Genomic DNA, 21,480 nt, shown 5'->3' with positions numbered 1-21,480 from the left:
CCTTGAACACTTGCAGGAATGGGGCATCCACAACTTCCTCAGGAAACACATTTCAGTGTCTCACCACCCTCATAGTGAAGAATTTCTTCCCAATATCTAATCTACATGCACCCTCTTTCAGCTTTAAACCTTTACCCTGGTCCTAATATCACAAGCCCTTGTAAAAAGTCCCTCCCCAGCTTTCCTGTAGGCCTCCTTCAGGTACTAGAAGGCTTATATAGATCTCCAGAGAGCCTTCTCTTTTCCAGGCTGAACAATACCAACTCTTACATCCTGTCTTTCTTTTTAATAGACCTATACAATAATAGTAGAGACAATGCTACCAATTCCTGAGCATGGTCAACTTTCACTGATGTTTCAGATACACATTCATACAGACTGAGCTGAAAACTGTGACCCAATAATTCACACACCAACTTAAATGGATCTGCACAAAGCCAGCTGGGCTTTTTTGTGTAAAGCTGCTGAAGTGAACCTTGAAAAGCTGAAGCAGTCCAGCTGTTTCTCTTTTTAATGTCAGCTTAAGATATGCAAAAGCATTTTTATGTATGGCAGATGGATAGCTGCAGATTAATAGCTCCTAAGCAAGACTATTCTTACCTCACAAAATAGCATATCTTTACACACATTGTGGAAGATTTTTTTTCCAAAGCATTAAGATAGATAGAAAACTGTTAAGGAAAACCACATGCATTCACAAATTATATGAAATGTAACATGTTTGATACTAACTGTAAACAATAGGAATCACTCTAGTGAAGGCATATAATATCTGATGAGGGTTTTACACAACTCTATACAAAGCATATCCCAAGATCATTAGCAAGTAAATATGACTACTATGAGTAATACTGAAATAGCTGACCAAATACTGAATAGTATTGAGTAGTCAAACAATTCTGCTTCCTACCTGTGTTTCTTTGCAATATCCCTCACAATTTCTAATAAACTCATGCACTTGCACATCTCACTAAAATTTGAAATAGTAAAGCCAATTTTATCAATTACCACTTTTATGAGGAAATCCTTTTCAGTTAATCCCAATTCACTGAAGCTTTTTTTTAAAAAATACTATTTTCTTTTAAACATAGCCAGTTGTATACAATGGTAGAGAAAAATGTGAAATGTCTGTCCTTGCTAACCTCAATTTTCTAACTCACCAACAGCTTTCATTTGACTTGCCGTGATGACTGAAAAGACACACCCATGTTTTCAGTCTACTACCTCTATACAGCATGCTTTGATATTGTAGCCAATGTCTTTTGAAGACATGGAAAATCCGTTTGAAAAATGATTATGCCTATCTTTGTTCTTCTCCTGTAGATTGCACATATTTTCAGTACTACAAAACATAATTTGGTGGACATACCTTTTGGATACTTGCACAATATGATTGAAATTAAATGCAGCCTAGATCTACTGCAACTGAGGGGACACAGCATCCACAATTTAAGCACTCATATCAAGTGCTTAAATTAGTCTGACTATACAAGTAGTGAGGCCTGAGTAAGTTCCCAAATATTTAAAAGGTCCCTGTCTGAGGTTAGATGGCTGACAAGTCATCCATAACCACTCAAAATCACATACTGTATGGGATGGAACATGGTGAAACTGGGATGTTTTTCAACTATCTAATCCATTTAAAACTGTCTTTACTATCAACATCTTTACATAGATCTACCCACAGAGTCAAAAACCAAGCTTCCAAAATATATGCCAGTCTGATAAAAGTTTGAATCACTTCTCTCACTGTAGCAAATATTACTTTTCAGAAATATGCAATCAATTACTTTCTTCCATTTTCAAAGAGTGCATGAGTCTAAGTTAAATACAACACTGCACCACAGCTGTAGCGTAGCACACTTGATCCAACACTGGGGGGTGGAGAAGAAGCAGGACAATCAGAACTCAACACTACAACTGAAACTCTCTAGTAACTGGTGCTCCTTTTACAAGCCAGCAAGATACAGAATAAAGGATTATATAAATTAAATTGTACCAAAGCTGGCTAAAGATTCTTAGCATGTCAGGCCTGTTTCCTCTACTGTACACATCTAATTAAAAGTAACCATTTTGTAAAGCTAAGAAGTCAGATAACACATTTCATAATTAAAAATTCCTAAGAAAGGCTAGTAGTACCAGTATGATCAAATAGTTTAATTGTGAAAAATCTAATGAGCCAAGAACACAAGTATGAATCCAGGCAGTCACCTCAAAATGGGAACAAATAGGAAGGAAAAGCTTTTTATTCACTTCAGTGCATTGTAATTTTGAGTGTGTAAGTGAGAAATAATACTTGTTGAAAATGTTCATCTACAGCTGATACAATAAGAATATTTTCAAAAATTACACTTCTGTTCTTTGCTCTTTTATTTGTATGGAGGCCAGAAAGACAGAGATCAGAAACTTTGGCCCAGGTTCACACAAACTAACTGAGGTATCTACATTAATCTAACACATACTAGATACTCCTTGCACTGACAGTGAAGGGTGATTTATCCTACTTAAAATCTGAATTGGAGTTTCATTTTCTCTGTGGATCATAAACTAAACTAAACATAAAAAAGCCAAACCAACTCAACCGTAAACTGAACAAAAAACACACTATATAACCAAAATCTGTAAATAACAAGTATATTGTTTAATTAGCAATACACCCATCGATTAAATATCCTCTACTTACCCATTTCAAAGCTGTTAAGTTATTTAATATTACCTTAACAGCAGATGAATATTACAAAGGATATAGATCAATGAGTTTCTGAAGCATGTCTGCAGAGGAGATGATTAACTGATGCATGGCCAGAATTATCTTTAGCAGCTGTTTGTTTTGATAGGCATTTCCCTCTAAATCTGAAAAAAAAGAAGGCATATGCATATAGAAATCTTGGTATACCTTGGCAAACAACTTGCAAGAGGCTTCTTCAGAATGCTAATTCTACTCAGGCCTCCTCACCTATGCTATTTCAAAGATAGCAGTAACTTCCAAACTTAAGAGGTGCACCATTTTTCTGATATAAGCTATATAAAAATAACAATACTTCACTACCAGGATTCATAAGACCCTTACCAAAACAAGAAAATAAGGCAAGAAAAAAGCAGGTGTGTCTTAAACGCTCAAAATATCCAGATAATTATACATAATTATCTCAGCCTAGCAATGCACTTAAATGTGTAGCTATAGGTAAACTAGTAAAAACTTTGAAAAAAAAATTAATGCATTGTGGAGCAAAAGAATTCAGCTACTGCCCATACCAGTCATTGGCGTGACCAGACTTACCAAATAGCATGGAGATATTCTTAAGTGTTTGTGAGGCATAACACTAAAGAACATGCATAATTTAGGATCTCATGGAACAAGATACAACTTACACAGAAGCCCAAAGATTAACATGGTCATAGTGCTGGTGGAGGACCTAAATGTCCTGACACATTTCCTTTATCTATGCTTTACAAGGATTTCACTTGAAGAAAGTTTTTAAACTGCATCTGTCTTCCGGGTCCTGTGATGTTTTTTCCCATATTCAAAAAAGATCAAATGCAATCAAATGCAGTACAACATTTCAGAAAGTCTCCATTTCTGTAACAAACACAGTAGTAAGTGTGTTTGTAAATATTAACATAATGGTTTTTTACAGCTTGCCATGAGAGAACCTAAACAGTTTGCATTGGAATGAGATATAGTTTCAAAACCGAAATAAAATTTACCTTTTTAAATAATTTTAAATGCATTGTCTATGAGGATAAATGTAGTTACCACTTAAAATAGCAATAACACAAACAACATACAGAAGCAATTCAAAAGAAGGCAAAAGAAACAGATGAAAAAAAAAAGAGACAGATGAAATAGCACATTTCCAGCATACAAAATTACATGTGTCACTACAGGGGGAAAAAAACACATTTCCAAATGGAACAACACCAAAAGCTAACATTAAACTTATCCCACTTACAAATAATATAATCCATGTTAGTCACTGAATAAGAGTTTCCATGCTCTTCTAGAGGAAAGTACCAAATGTGAAGAGAGAAACCCAGAGCTCAGGCCTTTCCAACACTACACTGGATTTTTGGTAGAACTAGAAACCTTATTTCTTCTAGATCTGTGTCTTCCATTCTTCACTCCACAATAGTGCTATTCATGCCTTTTACCACTGTACTCTCCCCTGAAAGTCTTTTTTTTTTTTTTTCTCTTTCCCACATCAATACCGTAACTCCTCACTCATGATTAAAGTTATCAGCTACTCAAAAGCAAATGCTGTGGTCAAATCCAGGCTGACCAGCCAGAACGCAAAGCAAATCAAACCAATGCTGAGCTCACGCAGCTGCCCCTACACCACTGTGGGCAGCTGCCCCTACACCACTGTGGGTAGCTACCTGGATGTCTCTCTTCTCCACAAATAATCCTTCGAGATTCCTGTCTTTCCATCTAATTTAGTTTAAGCTGGCAGGCAGGCTGACTATATTTCATCTTAACTAGATGTAGTTTAGTAGGACAGTGATTCAGAATGGCCTAGATCTGAAGTTTAGAAGTGAAGTTACTATTTTAGCTGACTGAAGCAGAGGCCCTACTGAGTATCGTATAGCTGGTGTGGGTAACTTCATTCTTCAAGCAAAAGCATAGTAAGTTTGGAGGAAACTCAATACAATAAACAGTCTCGAAATATCTAATAATAAATATGTATAACAGTCAGCCTCTCAGGGAAGATGAGCAGAAAAATCCTGATCAGTGAATTCTGGCAGAGCCTAGGTGAACATGCACCAACTCAGCACTGTCAAGCACAGAATAAGAACTTTATGCATCAGGTGATCTTTAACACTAAGCATGAGAAACCATTTTTTAAATCTGCCTTCTGCAGTTACACTGAAATTTTAAGGAGCAATCCTACCTACAGAGATATGGGCAAGGGAAAAATCTGCCTGTCCTATAGCCCCATAAATGAGAGCAGTATAGATCCCAAGTAACTAAAAGCTCTTGAACTGCCTTTTGACTTACACTACAAGATAGAAGTCTTACAGTATGAACCAAAGTTTATGCATTCCCTCTTTGTATTCTCAGATAATTTTGGTTTTTACCTGAAAGATATAAACTGTCCAAGTGCAGTGAGGACAAAACAGAAAAGTATTCAGCCAGAGAAGTGGGAAAATTGCAGAGGAATGCTAGGACATCAGGAATCAATAATAGTTCAAGCCTTTAGTATTTGGTATTTTGTACTCTTCCAGTGTCTTCAGGAAGAATACAATTATTTTAGGCCTTGCACACTGCCTTTAATTAGCCATATCCAGGGATAAACTGAAGTAGTTTGCTCTCTGACCTGATGACCTCTTCCCAGATGAGAAGGGGAACTGGGAAGAGTAGAGAAGTCTTGTGGATTGAAATATATGATGACATTAAATATCAAAACCAACATAAAGCATATAAGCTTGTCCTCAGGAGTAGCAGAGGGAGCTACAGGCAAAGAGGGAGGAGCCCGAGGAAAGAGAACTGTCCATTCTCAGCACAGCTCCCCATTCATATTGAGCCTGAGGTCAGTGGTGTAGAACAGCCTGTTGAGTCACCTTGGATCAGTGCTCTGGCTTTAGTTCCTGGGCTACTAATGGCCTGCCCTCCATAGCTGGCCTGTGATTCCATCCCAGTGAAACCATGACACCCACAAAGGCCTGTATCAATTTTAATCCATTTCACAAAACCTGGTGTTCTTCCAAAGCCTCAATGCAACAGCTCTTGTTTAATCAGAAAAGCAGCTCAATATATGCTTAACTTGGAAACCAAATGGTGATGTGCATACCTGCTATTAAGTATATACAGCTTTAATTAAATCACCAGCTTTTCAGAAGTGCTCAATGTAAATCATCTGCAGCTGACACAGACAGCAAGTAACTCTCCCAGCAGCTTCTCCTCTGTGCATGTTCCAAAATCCTCTGCCATGTCATAACAAATACCACTTGGCACCAGGTTCCAAACTGAATTTCTGTCCTCTAGGTCTCTTTTCCATTTCACCTTTTCCATTTTACAAAGATGCAGAGAAAATCAGTATGTTCTGCCTAATATTAGTGATTAGATCATTTTCTTGCATAACAAAAGTGCACTTCTGCTTCACAACATCCAGACATAAGTATCTCACAACAGAGATAGACTTCATTACCACAACATGCAATTACATTGCACTCATGAAAGCACTACTAAGTTTTGTGCCCTTTGTTCTCTCACTCAAATAAAAAGCTCATCTCCACAAAGAAAAACATTATATTAGTAATGGTTTAAAAACCAAAATAAACACTCTGCATCTAAAAATCTGAAAGTTCTGGGCACAGTTCTGCGCTGAACAGCAAGCCTAAATGGAATTGCAGCAGCACACAATTTCACAAACACATATAATATGAAACAATTAATGTAATCTTCCTGCATAATTTTAAAAGGAAGCACTTTTCAAGCGCATACATCATGATAGAGCAAATGTTGAATTAAAAAAAAAAAATTGAGTCTGATTTCTCTCCCATTTGTATTTCTGAAACTCATAATTCAAAAAAATTCATGGAGTTAAAACTTGCGAAAATGGGCCATCGGTGAGAAAAGACTCCAGCTCAGTTTTGGTTTCAGAACTGTCACTGAATCTTTTGCCTACCACTAGGTCACTTTTCAGAGAGCTAACCTGCTAAACACAGCTGCCTATAAGGAAGCAACAAAGTTATGGCAAACTATCTTTGTGCAAATGGTGGAGCCAATAAGAGAGCTTTCCTGTGCTGCAAGAGTGTAGCTGAATGCCTCTGCAGCATTCTCTTGAACCTCCAGCAGTCTGTTTTAAAACTTTGAGACACATTTTCATTTCCGTTTGTATACCTGTTTCTAACCACAAACCCTGCTGAGCAAAAAACCACGGAGTGAATACTAAATAAAGTGGAATGGGTGTGTTTCAGTTAGTCAATTTACTTAAAGATAGCTGCAAAATACTGCAGAAGCCTTAGCTTTGTTTCACTGCAACAAAATACAAATAACCCACTGGTTACATGCTCTTCCTGCTTTAAGTGTCCTTACTGTATTATGATTTTTAATAAATATTCTCTGAAGAAAAAAGGGAGCAGGAGTTGAATACACTTTTCCAGTGTTTAACTTCAGGAGTGAAAGCACAAAGACATTTAAGGCTATTTTATTATCCATGTAGTAACACAAAGGAATTAAAAACTACAATTACAAAAGTTCCATTGCATATGTGAGACTCAGAGCACACAAGGGTAAGAACATCCTAATCTAGGCCCATCAGCCACTCTATTTGTGGCTCCTTGTAATCTGTGATTTAGAAATAACAAGTATTACTTGTTCCTAGAGTAGCCAAAAGAATTGAAGTACTCAAAAGCCAGTATGCAAGGCTTTAAGAGTAAACTGCTTGCTTTTTCACCAGGTCCTGACAGCCACCAGGCCTGTGGCAAATATATTTAACAGAAAGAGTATGTTCAGTAGACAAGATCATTGTACCAAGACCTTCCCGCTCATGAGTGCAATAACACAACAGGAAGAATGCCAAGGACGTTTTAACTGAACTGAATTTTGCAAGAAAGAAAAGTTTAGCTTTTCTAGGTAGAAGAGGCCTTTATTTCATAAGCACTGTCTTTATTTCTAAGTGAATCACAGAGCACTGACATCATGTGATCGGTGACTAAGCCACTAAGAACATGAATAACTCCTTGTCAACTACCTTAAGTCTTCCAGTGGTTATCAAAAAGTAGCATCGAAAAGTAGTACCAAAAACAATGCAAAGCAAGAAAGCATCAAGAAATTGCCAGGTGGTCTTAAGTGCCAAGCTGGAAGTTGTGGGTTGCTATTCTGATGTGCTACGTAGAATTCTTCAAGATTTCTACAGTGGTTTTTTTCTGGTGACTTAAAGAAGATAGTGTGGGAATGATGTTATAAGTGTCTGAAAAGATCATAAAAGCAGTATGTGATTTGAAAACTGGCAGAACTAATGTTCTTAGGGTCTTCAGTTCTCAATGATCTTGAAACACATGTATAAAACATGGAAGTATGTGAGCAAGTACATACTAGGATTTAGACTTGAACTGGAACAGCCATAAATCAATGTCTCTGCCCCACATACAAGGTGCAGAACTATGAGATAACCTTAAAACGGCAAGAAGCAACCAAAACTGAATTAAATATTTCACAAATATTTCATGGATACTTCCTGCAACTTCCCTTCAAAAATAGGAAACTCTCTGTTCTCCCTCAGCTAAAAACTTATGAAACACATGTTTTCTTACTACAAGCTTACTATTACCACATTGGACTTTGGTACCCTGTAACAGAAGTTGCCATTTAACTCTCTTCATTAAACTGATCACATTTGGTCAGAATCAGATTCTTAGGAAGCCACTATCCTGCTCATCAGTTACAACACCATCACTGAGGGTCAGCAAGCAGATTCAGCTGAACTAGAGTGTTTACTTTTTCAGTTGGAAACAGCCTTTATTTTTTACTGACAGCTGAAAATTCAATTTATGGCAGAAATCAGGGCTAGGAGCTAGTGTATTCTATTCCCCTGCTCCAACACAGAATCAGCTTCCTCAAACACAGTAAGCTTCAGAACCAGTTTAATTTGTTGTTAAAATTCTACAGTGAAGAGGATTTCACAGGCTCTGTAGGTGACTTATTCCAGCACTTGAGCATCTCTGTTTTTAGAGAGCTCTCCTTACTGCATAAACAAAGACTTCAGGCAACTTGGGAGGCTTCAGTCCATTATGCCTGGCTCCCAGAAGACAGAAAAAAACCCAACACATTCTTCTTCCCCTATCAATATATTTTCTCTATTTAAGGATTGCTTTCCTTATCTCCTCTCTGAGCTAGAAAACACAACATTTGTTATTTTTTTTCCTCAGAAGCTGGATTTTATAGATCTCTGGTCAACTCTGATATTCTTTTCTGAACCTTTTGCAACTTGCACTTTTATGAAGCAAATCTGAATATTGTACTTCAGAGGTGGTCTTAACATCAGAGTTAGGGTATTATTTTAAATATTATATAAATAATTTTACATACACATACTTTTTATATGTAAATGTACATACATAATGTAGGTATTAAAAAAATTAAAGCAGCACACACATCCCTCTGTGCATGCACTTACCTCCTTAAAGTTTCTGCAGCAGTACAATATAATTAAATATAATTAAATCATCAGTTCTAAAATCCATCTTCACATTGAAATCCTTTTGTGCAGAAATGCTGTATATAAAGAACTTTACCACACTGTTTTTACAACCGATTACCCCATATGTAGAACTGCACACTTGTCGTTACTGAATTTTTCTTTATTTCATATAATAATTTTAAGTGCTTAGTATCTTTCAAAAATAACTTAATTACAATGTCCTTACAAAGATGACACACTACTTATGCAAAAGAAGGACTGTTAATTTAGCAGCAGCAGAAAGCAAGGGAGTCTTGAGTTCTCTACCTTACATTTAATTCTGTAAAGGATGGTGGTGTTCCTCCTCATGCAACAAGAATGCTATCATGTTTAGCAGACAACACCAAAATACTCTGGGGATTGTGCTAAAGCTTTTTATTATTATTATTTGCTTATTTACAATACATACTTGTAAATGAGTCATACATAAATTTATTTACACGAGTAATTGGTTTTAGGAGGAAAAACACCAAAATTAAAATTAGAACAAATCAGTATTTTCCAGACATGAAAGAATCATGCTACTTTGTGATCAATCCTGAAGCAAAAGAACCTTAAATGTGCCATTTAAACACAGATGCTGGAAGACATGTTACAGACTTGATGATATTCTGACTCTACTTCTCCCTTCAAACTGCCTACAGAGTAGAGGTAAGCCACGATCCACTTCTGTTCCTTCAAATGTGCATTAACAATGCAGATATATCCAAGACACAAGTGAGTTTAATAAGCATCCAAAAAAGATAGGACTGTTCTGTGTGAGGGTAGGGAACATTAGGGGAGAAAAATCTCAAGGGAAAGCCATTATCCTCTTTCAGAAACAGCTTTTGGAAAGCTACATCTAGCAGAAAGAGCTCTGGGTGGGTTATTCTTTGAAATAAAAACAAGAAGATAAAAGCTCTTGTCAGTGGGAAATGGGATGATTTTGAGAAATTAAAATGTACTTTGAGAGAAACCAAATGAAATGTGGGTGGAAAGCATTCCATTAGCCTTGGAAATTCAGATCAAGTACACAGAACATGATAAAAAGGTAATGCCTTCCCCCCATACTTATTCTACAGCATGTTTAAAACACCAATTTTAGCAAATCTAATGAGAACTTTTAAATCAAATAGTCTTTTTCTCCAAGCCCTACAAAACATAATTTGAGCATTCAAGATTTTTTTTCAAAGCTTTAAATCACGATACTGGAGCTACATGTAGCTGTTGAGCAGCAGGTAACTCTTGAATAATTCAAGTGTAATGCCTGGCAACACAGTTTTGCTGGAATAAGCATGGATAGGTAACACAACTAAGACTTCCGGAACAGAATCAGAAACTTCTGAGGCCAGTATCACTGTCTGACCAATGAATCCAGCTGCATGCTTAGCACTTACTCATCCCACAACTGCAGTGTTTTCTAATAAGCTTCTCTCTAACTGTACGATTGATCCTGGGGCATGCACATTGGATCTAAAGAAGCACAAAGTCAGCAACATTCAAAGGTTCAATCTGTAACAGACTAGCAGAAACCAAGCTGCTTTTCTCTCAGGGACTTGGAGATCTTTGCAGATCACTTAGATCCCAATTTCTGGCCTTGATTTTCCTTACTTATACATGCTCCATCACTACTCTTACTGTAGTACTTCTGACTGTTTCAGGTGTCCCTCCCTTACATACCTCAGCTTCCTAGTCTTTGCTCCAACTGCTAGATAAATTTCTCTAACTAGTGATTTTAGACTCTTCGGCAAACTTGCTTCTAACTCAGCAGTTGGGGCACGCCTTCTCACACTGCCCCACCATGGAGTATGCTGGGGATGGGCAAGAAGCTGGGAAGGGTCACAGCTGGGACAGCTAAACCCAAAGGGTTACTTCATACCCTATCATGGCATTCTCAGCAGTAAAAACTAGGTGGAAGGTTACCAGGGCTGCCATTGCCTGTGGACTAGCTGGGCATCAGTTGACTGGCGATGAGCAATTAGGGCTTTTCACATCACATGTTTTTCTTGGGGTTTTTGGTTGTTGGTTTTGTTTGGTTTTTTTAAAACTTATTAAACTGTCTTTATGTCAACCCACAAATTTTCTCACTTTTACCCTTCCATTTCTCACTCCCATTCTGCTGAGGTGAGAGGTAAGCGAGCAGCTGTGTGGTGCTTGGCTGATGGCCGTGGGGTTTAACCATGGGGTTAAATCACAACAGTTCATCCTTAGACTGAAACATCTCTTGTTCACCATGAACAAAAAGAGCCAAAGTTTTAAAAAAAAAACCAAACCCTGCAGCTTCACTCCAAACTTAAAACATACGTACTCACCAGGTAGCACTATCAGATATCTGCATACAGAAGCAGCTCCTCAACTGCTGATTCAAGCTAGCTGCAGTATGCCAAATTTTTAACAGAGGAACATTCCCACATGTGCTAAGTGTAAGCTTTATTGGCCCCAGTGGTCTAGCAGAAAGCAGGATCCTTATGCCTCCCCTAAGTACTGTTGCAACTGTTGCAGGGCATTTCTTAGTGTTAGTAATAAATAGCATTCTGGTACTCAACCTAAACCAGTACTATTTTTAAATCAACAATAAACAACTGGCTCTGTTCAAGGAAAGGGAAGATAATCTCACCCATACCCAAAGTGAGTATTTTGAAGGTGAATCTTTTCCCAAATGTTAATGTTAAAATAGAAAAATATGTGTTCACATCTCACACTATTGTTTTATGCCAGAGGAGTTCAGTATTTCAAAAGAAAAGTATTATGCCATATCTCTAAATGATCTTCCATCACAATACAGATGGCATGAGGCACCGATTTCTTCTTAACATGACCTCTACATGCATTTGAGTATTGAAACTGCAGTGTTTGGGGATTCCTAAACCTAACTACCCCAAGTACCAAGTACCCTAACAGGTACTCTTTTATGTTTGACATTTGCCAGCTGTTGCACTTGCACCTTCTTACTTCAGTAATGAGGTTGGAAAAAGTGGTATCATGTTGCATCTAATTCATCTTAGCTTTTAATCTCCAGCCTGTCCTCCATAATAGAAAGATCTACTGTACTATGTAACAGTCTAAGGGAAGCCCCTTCTTTTTCAGACTTTTCGAAAAACAATGCAGAAATGTGTCTTCACACTTTGGAATACATAGCAAAACACTGAAGACTTCACACTCAAGCATACACAAACCAAACCAAGTAACATAGACACTAAAATGAATGAGGAAGTCTAAAGAACAAGTGACTGACTTCTTGCTCCAACTTCATATAGAGAGGAGAAGAAACAATTAATAGAAAATTATCAGAAGAAATAATTATTTTCTATTACTATCTAAGCTTTTTGCACTGCTAAACAAAAGTAGTATTGGGGTTTTTTCTGAGTTTATATTTAGTGCTATGAAGACAGAATTTTCTGTCATATCCCTGAGGTAAATACAAGTAAATGGGAGACTGCTTTATAAAGCAGGAAGTCCTAAGTTTTCTTAATTATCTTTTATAACTTCTTTCTTGACTTTGGAAAATTACACTGAAAAGACTGAAGTAAAATTAGCTAAACAGAACTTTAAAATGCAGCTATAGATATCTAAGGTTTCTTTTCCCTGAGAAAAAAATTTCCAGAGACATCAGGTTAAAAAAGAAATCTATTTTCATTTTGGTAAAATCCAAATTAACTTGAAGAGTTAGCTAAACAGTACTTAGTATTCTCTGGAGTAGTAATGACTCCTCTGTTCCCACAATGTCATGCATTCTACGGAGCAGTAATGACTCTTCTGTTCCCACAATGTCATTAATTGATCATTAACATAGCTTCTGTTGCCAAGTAATACTAAAGTTTCTGCACTCTATTTGACCAACTTGCACCCAGATTACTTAACATGCAATGATCAACAACATTTTAATACTGAACAACACCATGAACAACATTTTTATACTGAACAACACCATGAACAACATTTTTACTACTTTTAGGGGGACTGGAGACCTCAACATCCAGCCAAGGCTACAGAGGTGAAATGCAGAAGCCTCTAAGTTTGTGGAGCCTGAGATACACAATGACTGTTCAGTCTAACCTAGCAGAAAATTGTAAATGATCAAATTGGCCTTCTGTGGGCATGCATATGCCTTGAAAGACATAACTACTTTCAAGTCAGAATTCTCTGCCAGAATTTGCTATATGGTAAATGGATAAACTCAGTACTTGAACTGTGATGTTTTAGTAGTTAACTGTACATTTTAACTAGACTTGAAGAATGTACTTACGTTAAGAGTAGAAAAGGTCTCTCTAGATAAAAAGGGGGAAAAACTGGATAAAACTTTCAAATTTTCTGTATTTTACAGGATAAGACAGATACTGTTCTCCTAATGAGTTAACTAAATTGTAGTTTCATTGTTTGTAAAATGGATGCAATACTTGCCTGCCTCTCAAAGAATTCCTAAGACTCACTGTATTATTGCATGATACTGATGTAATGTCAGCTATAAAAATACTATCAGTTCACAGAAGTAGACAGCTCTGCTAACGTAGTAATTTTTTATTCTATAAAATGTTAACTATTACTAACTTGTACAGTTTTAGGCAGCTAGCACGTGAGAGGCAACCAGCACCCCTGTGAGATTGCTGATTTCTCTCAAAACAATTCCATGGAATTTTTTGTCCAGATTAGTCTGGAAGTGGCTTCCAGACTTCCAGTGGGTTCTCACTTTATCACACATAACAGCAAGAAGCTAGCTGAGCACTGATCAGGCACTGCAGAACAATTTACATCACAACTTACTGTTGTTGGCTGTCTAAGAGTATTATGACCATTAGAAGTTGCAAATTGCACTAGGCTCACACAAATTCTATAAAGAACATTGCTAATATTTGAGGTTATGATTTTTAACTTTGTAAAGTATTAGCCATGGGTTTAAATCTTATTTTAAGTCACTTTGGTGTTGTTTTTTTTTAATTGAAGATTAACATAGCAGTATACACAACTCCACTGCAAGCAGTTGATCATGGCTGAGCTTCCACACAGAATTATACTACATGCTCTGGGAAATATTTCAGTTGCTTTCCTAAAGCCCTTTACTTACATATCTCTTAAAAAAACAGACATAGGCACACTGCATGGTGACATGCATTTCAAGATGATGCTTCATGATTTCTTTTTTCCAGTGAACACGTTCGCCTTGCCCAGCAGTAACTTAAACACCTCACTGAAGAGTAAGTCTTCTGTCAGCTACAGTAAACATGCTTCCAATACTTAAATGTAAGAGGTGAATGAGTAAGATTTGCACTCAAAAACTAAGGTCAGAAATACATTTATAATGTTAAAATGTTGAGATCTTAGAGATTTCTAAGCTCTTAAATGACCCTCAGATGTTTTTAGGAAGACAAAAGTGTATAAATTATGACTTACAAGTGAATTCTTGGAATTGTTTGTTAGGTAGTTCTCAAAGTTTCAGGACTTGGCTGCAGAGCGAGCAGGGAGATAGAGAGTTGACACTGAGTTAAGATGCATTTTGTCCCAAATGCAACAGAATTTTTAAACACTTGTATAAACAATTTAAACAAATGTTTTGTGTGGACAAGGAAAAGGCCCTCTGACCCTACATGCCATGCTCTATAAGCCTGAATGAATGTTAAAATAGTTAATCGAATCTTCAGAAGGTGTATTGATTTTTAAAAAATAGGAACACTTAAAACTTACTCAAGATTAAAAAAGATACATTTAAAGATACAGATGCTTATAGTAAAAGGAAAGAGGGAGCCCTTACCATACACAAACATATAGTGAAGGTATAAATAGAAAAATCTATCTACTAGAATAGAGATTGCCTTGCTAAGTCAGAACATCAAGCTCATAGTAGCATGAGGACAGCTCAGGATGAAAAGTGTTATGAACTATTACTATTTCTATAGTTAGCAGATATACAGTTAACAAGCTATCCAGTGAAGTGAACACAGCTGATACATTTTCCCTCTTTGATCTGTAACACTTTCTGGACTAAATATATGTTAATATGCATTTATGTAGTCTGACAAAGACTGCTGTAAGCAGAGCTAGCAAAAAGTAGGGCTGTGCTACTAAGCAGATGTTTCCTGTGTTCTACTGAACTGTAAGCATTAAGTAGTCAGCATGGCCACGGACCAGCAAACTTGACCATACTCTGCTGGTTTCAACAACAAAGCTGATAGAATAGGTGTCTTTGTAACTAGCAACTAAGAAGGAGACAAAGCTACACTGACTTTTAGAGAACTGTCTGCCAGTCAAAAATACATTATTTCCCAGACATTTTATATACTACATAATGGAAAAATATGGGTACAGGAGGTTAAAGTCACTGTTCTATGTACAATTCCACTCCAGAATCACAGTCACTAATGGACATTTTCTCCAGAATGTATTATTTCCCTCCTGAAGCTGTCATATTCCAAGCCAAGAACTCATAGCTTCAGCCATCTTGTTAGCAACTGAACATCTACCTTAAATTTTCTCTTTGCAACATTTTTGTTTAGAATTAACCTAATGGAGAGGTTTCACTGAACCTAACCTTTCTATAGACTCTTTTTTTCTAGTCTTTTCAATCATGTTACCTTAGCTCCTGCTCTTCTTTATGCACTGTTCTCCCTTCTTTGATTCCATTTTTCCTCTACTTCCCTATTATGACTTCTCTTTATTTCCACACAATCATGCTTTTATCTTGAAAAGTCAGCTCCACTTACACGCTACACTTCCCCTTCTTTCCTAAGGCAATCCCCATGTGATGCATTGACTTGCACTCTACAGCCCTCCTTATCAATCCAGGTCATAACACTAACAGCATCCTGTAGGTAAAGTGCTGAGATAACTTCCCAGTTATGTAGAACATGTTTTGAATCACTGTCCTATATAACCAAAGCTCTTCTCTTTAATTGATGAGAGCATTTTCAAGTCTCTACAGGTCTCATAATCTTAGGACCAATAATCCCTTTTAAAACACTTCTGACTTCAATCTCCTGTCACTCTCTTTTTTCCTGAACTTTTTTCCTGAACTTTTGTCCCAGCTTACATCCTGGCTTTTCTTTTGCCTTTACTTCTGGCAATTCATTTGCAGGATGATTCATCTTATTCTTCCTGATGCAACCTTTCATAGGACTTGAAGAAATCTCTACTTCCAGCAACCCTTTCTTATTATGCTATTGAATAAATAGTGGTGCAATGCTGATCTCTCACATTTAGTGAGCATCTATATGACTTCACACTACCTCATATGACCCTCACTGCTTCTATCTCTAAAGCACATGCCTATCATTCATCAGTACAATCTAAATTTGAGAGGTGAAAGAGCACACAATAATCATCCCAAAGTGGATGTTACACTGAATAAGATTTTGGTCTTTTCTAAAAAAAACAACAACAAACAAACAAACAAAAAACAAACCAACCACCAAGAAGCTTCCTAACTCTTTACTTTTGGAATTAACAGATACAACACTATGCAATCTACATTCTATCATCACCTTCTACCCAGCACTGCTGTAGACTCACAGACAAGGGAGTCTAAGTGCAAGATGCTATTTGTTACTCACCTCTGTAGCATAGATTTTGGATTAACTTGGCTCTCTGGACAAAAATTTTCTTTCTACATCGTGAAATCCATTCACAACTCTGTGGCAAAGGTTAGCCTTCTCACTCTTAACTTCAACTTGGCATATCCCACTTTCTCACTTTTTCCCCTTATCCATACTGTAAGATAAATAACTTCACAGCTGTAAACTCTTAATACCTTCTTGGTTATACATTCTTAGTACATAGTCTCTGCAAGTATGGCAAAAGACTGCCAACTTCCCCTTGCATACCATTGTTGACAGCCACTCTTACACATTATTTGCTTTTTCCAGACTTGTATAATTGAGCCCAGAAACATAAATTCAGCTGCATATTATATACAGGAACTATATTTGCAACTGTACATGTAATATTAACAAGTGCAGTATAATACTAACACAATGCAGTATATATTCCAAAATGTGATGCATTATCGTCTCTACTGGCTGCTCTTCTCCTTAACCTGAACAGCAAAATAATCAAGGGCTTTTTCCAGAAAGTGAAGTTAAAGCAGAGAAAGGAAATCTGTGCTTATGTCTTAGGGGTTTCCGTATTTTTAACAAAACTTACTCAGGTCACTGTAATTAATTTCTAGAATAATATACAAAATATTACAGGTCAGCATATCTGAGACTGAAGACCTAACCTTAGTCTGAACACAACTACTAGAGTACAGGATAATAGCTTTACTTCAGTACTATGCATGGAAAGAAACTTGCTCACTCAGTTTACTTGTAATCATTCAGCAACTATGCATTTTTCTACCCTTTTTCTCCCTACCCCATCCCTCCTCAAATTCCCAGGTTAAAGTTTTTTCCATCTTCCTTTATCAGTATGATGATGAAAATGAGTTTTGCACAGTGTTTTTGTTGGTAGCTACAAGAACCTTCTTGAAGGAACTTCGTTGTAAAGGTTACCTATAGTTGTAACAGTTGCACTCCACAATTTGTATAAATACCTTATCAGAAAATTCCAATATAGCTTAAGAACATGCATCATGTCATAGAATATGTACAAATACACACACTGCTATGAATTACCCAATAAGAGCCTAAAATTCTGCAGCACACATCAAATTCTAGAGGTCTTTAGTGAGTTTAAGATTATGTTTCACTACAATTCACTTTGCTAGACCTACATACCACTTGCCAAGGCTCAAGAAAACCCTATTAAGGCAACTACGATAAACTTTCTAGCTGAAGCATGAAACCCTTTAGAAAGATTCACATGTATATACAGCTGAAGCAGAAAGGTACACCTGCTTTTCTTTGGCACTTTAGTCCTTATGATATATGGGTGTCCAGGAATCTAAAAACACCTAAGCATATGCATGCTGATACACATAAAGCATTTTAAAAGTTTTAAAATAATTAGCCCAACAATAATCTCCCATTCAGAGTTTCACCTACACTACTTGAAAATGTAATAATTTTGCTAGATTTTTTTATAATGTTACATTTATAATACCTTTTTTTATAAAAATGTGGACTTGGTAGTACTGGTCAAGTAGCCACAATATTAAAACTGTATAAAGGTCTTACACATGCTTTAGATGTCTTATCGCACTGCTAGAGAACTAAAATCTATAAAAATATGAAGCAACATTCATTTAGAAATTAGGAATTTATTCCAGTTCAGTGGGTATGTTCTTTACAATAATTAAATGGAGGAGAAAAGAAGCCAAAAAGAAACAAAAAGTTACTGATAATTACATGTGTCATCAGCTTCTCTAAGACATGCATTTGTGTACACATGCTGAGTAAAAGGCTTTAAAGGTAACAAAAAAAAAGCATTTCCAATGAACGTGAAAGATTTGTCATTGTTTATACAGTATGTACCTGCTGTATCATTAGATCACCACTATGTGTTACTATTTAACTATCTAGATTAATTATTTTAGAGATTTGTGGGTGTTCAAGTACGTTTATTTTCTAAGGACTACTCTGCAAGTAAGACTTTGCCACATATGCTTTTGGAATAGCTCACAGCACTGAAAGGCACAGCATCAAGTGAACAGATGCACTATTTACAAGCAAATTATGAGCACATTTTGAGTCCCTTCAGTACTAACATATTTCAATAATAGAAAAAAAAAAAAACATTTACTAACAAAAAAGTTGGAAAAGGAGACTAGGGATATAAGGCTTAGGCAACAGTCATGCTTGTCCATATATTAAAATTCCTATTGTAAAAGGACAAATAAGTAACTGCTAGCCTCAAAAAAGTACACAGTCGATTTTATTTTGGGTTCTCTCTCTTCTGTAGCGTAGCAGCTTGAAATCTATACCAATAATGCAAGAAGCAATCCAGTGTTATTTCATCTAATTTAAAAACAGCCCTGGTCATTTCAAAATGTTTAATATAAACATCTTGTTTACCCACATTATGAGAACATTACCACAATATGTAAAACATAAAGATTATTTGCTAAAGTTTACCACATTGGTTCTTGAAAATACACAGAAGTTTAGATGACTGGTGTTTGTCTTACTCTCTCAAGAAAAAGCAGTGGTCATACTAATCTCTTAGCATATACTACACACATATGTGTTAACAGATCCACAAACCTATAGAAATATGCAGTCACCTACAGTATAAAAAATTCTCAGTACACCTTTCTAGTCCTCTAACAAACAAATCTAATTCACTAGAAAGTTACCTAAACATAGCCAGAACAGAAATTAATACAATTCTAAAAACCTTCAGACACTCACCAAAGGACTGGATGCAGGTTTCAAGAAGAACTTCCAGAGTGGCCCCTTTGGCCAAGTGCCCCAACGGTACCATCGCGGCCTGGGTAAGGTTTGAAAGGCTGGGACAATGACTGATCTGCTTCAGCTCAAGTGCAGATTCAGGGGCAGTGCCTCGTGCTTGGGCAGGTTGCCTAAAGAAAGCACAATAGTGAAGTAAGTAAAAGAAGACAGAGTGGTAAAACTTATGCTGCTTGGGAAAGGAGGAGAGATTTAAAGGACAATTACTCCCTGTAGCTCGCATGCTGAAAGACATAACCCTCCCACTTAATACGTAAACCAAAGAGACTTCTCAGTGAGGGGTTTTTTTGTGGTGTTTTTTTGTTGGTTTTTTTTTGTTTTTTCTGCTAAATATGGATTGTAGAACACACAGTTAAACAGTTCCATGAATAATCTGTCAAGATTACCAGAAGTCTTGTTTCTTTGTTGGGAGGCTCTGTTTATATTACCATTTCAGCAGAAGCCAAAAAAAAACAACCCAAACCCTCAAACTCTTTAAGGGGAATATTGATATGCAGTAATCATAATCTACCAACACATTCTTGTGCAACCACCAAAAGTAAAGGAGAAAAAAAAAATGAAACTAAAATAAAATGTCACTTACATTGGAAAACAGCAGGCTAGCTTTATTAATTTCGTTTGGAAAATTACTAGTAAGTAAACAAAATATCACTTCAACTTCAGAGTGGAGTATTTCACAATTTAAAAAAAAATAGTTTACATCCATTCTATATTATTATTTTGTACCAAGTTGTTTTAAACTTGTATACATGACTAAAAGTATGTCTTTAATAATAAAGGTAAAAGAGACCAAAATAAACCATGTATCTAGTTTTAGGCTTGTATTTTGATCATATAATGTCTTACTCTTCAGGAATGTGTATGTTTACAGACAATATTAAAGGCTGTTCATTGTTTGCATACAAGTTCTTAATGCTGTATATAATAGTAAATATGCACAACATTATATAAATGAAAAGTGCCGAAGAATTTTTGCCTGTGAATAACAGAAATCACTTCAAAATTTGACTTTAGAGTAAATCATACAGTTCAGAAAACAGCAACAACCACTGCTGTTTCATTAAAACATGGGTTGTTTCAGGGACAATTTACACTCTGCAGTCTTCCTAAACAAGTGACTCCCACATCTTTGAGATGCTGTCTTAAGCTTTCATACAACTTCTGTTGGAACATTATGCAAAATTTTATTAATAAACTGACAGTTCTGGGAATAAAAGGCATAGAAATTTATCCAGTGTGCATATTACATACTGATAGGGAATGTAAAGACACAAGCATCCCTGTAGAGGCACTCCTAGGTTTAGTTGGAAACATACATGACTTACAGAGACAAGACTGGACCCTACCTCATCCCATTTCCAGCCTTAAATTTTTGTCTCGTTTGTATGCTGGGAAAGTTCTGAAACTGCACATGATGTCACTTACAACCCAACAATAACCCCAGACCTCCATAGTTTCAAAGTCAGGAAAATACAGCCCTGACCCTGAAGAAGTAGTGACCATCACTCAGCTCCTCCATAGCTGAGCTGACAGTGGCTATGCAAAGAATGTTCTCTTCCCTTCCCCCTTTCTCTAAATTTCCCCCTTAGCTCGGTGATCTGACTTCCTGTTCTCATATAAAAAGAGCAGAGGCCTGATCAGCTTTCAGGGTTTTCTTTTTACCAGCTTAAACCCTCTCTCCTAACTTTATTCCAATACCTCTACAACACAGGGCAGAGGATCCTAACAATACAGTAGTAGTAAGGTAGAAGTGGAGGCAAGAAGGTATTTTAGGTCATGGGAACAGAGTGCTAAAAAACTAGTGTCCACACCCCCAAAAAAAGTTTACAATTACACTGTGGCCGACTTGGCAACACTGGACAAGCAAAATGCAGCCGGTGACATGTCGGAAACCAGCCATTCATTAGAACAGATCCCCTTCCAGCAGTCACTTTACATGAAAAATAGATGAAAACGGGGGAGTTGGGGGGGGAGGGGGGGGGTGGAGT

General features: G+C 36.7%; 1 protein-coding gene across 1 annotated transcript in view; it reads right to left on the bottom strand.

Annotated features, from left to right (window-relative positions):
• Positions 1-21,376, bottom strand: part of RASGRP1 (RAS guanyl releasing protein 1 (calcium and DAG-regulated)) — a 42,447-nt gene extending 21,071 nt beyond the window's left edge. The window contains exons 1-4 of the mRNA XM_010007744.1: positions 21,327-21,376; positions 19,436-19,605; positions 2,749-2,853; positions 601-664 (exon numbers count right to left, since the gene is read on the bottom strand). Of these exons, the coding sequence (XP_010006046.1) occupies positions 601-664; positions 2,749-2,853; positions 19,436-19,605; positions 21,327-21,376 (389 nt within the window). The remainder of the gene's footprint in view (positions 1-600; positions 665-2,748; positions 2,854-19,435; positions 19,606-21,326) is intronic.
• Positions 21,377-21,480: the final 104 nt, after the last annotated feature.

The sequence above is a fragment of the Chaetura pelagica genome, unplaced genomic scaffold (genome assembly GCF_000747805.2).
Source record: "Chaetura pelagica isolate M959 unplaced genomic scaffold, ChaPel_1.0 scaffold70, whole genome shotgun sequence".
Classification (NCBI taxonomy): domain Eukaryota; kingdom Metazoa; phylum Chordata; class Aves; order Apodiformes; family Apodidae; genus Chaetura; species Chaetura pelagica.
The sequence above is the reverse complement of the archived record's forward strand: the minus strand, read 5'-3'. Positions and strand labels throughout refer to the sequence as shown.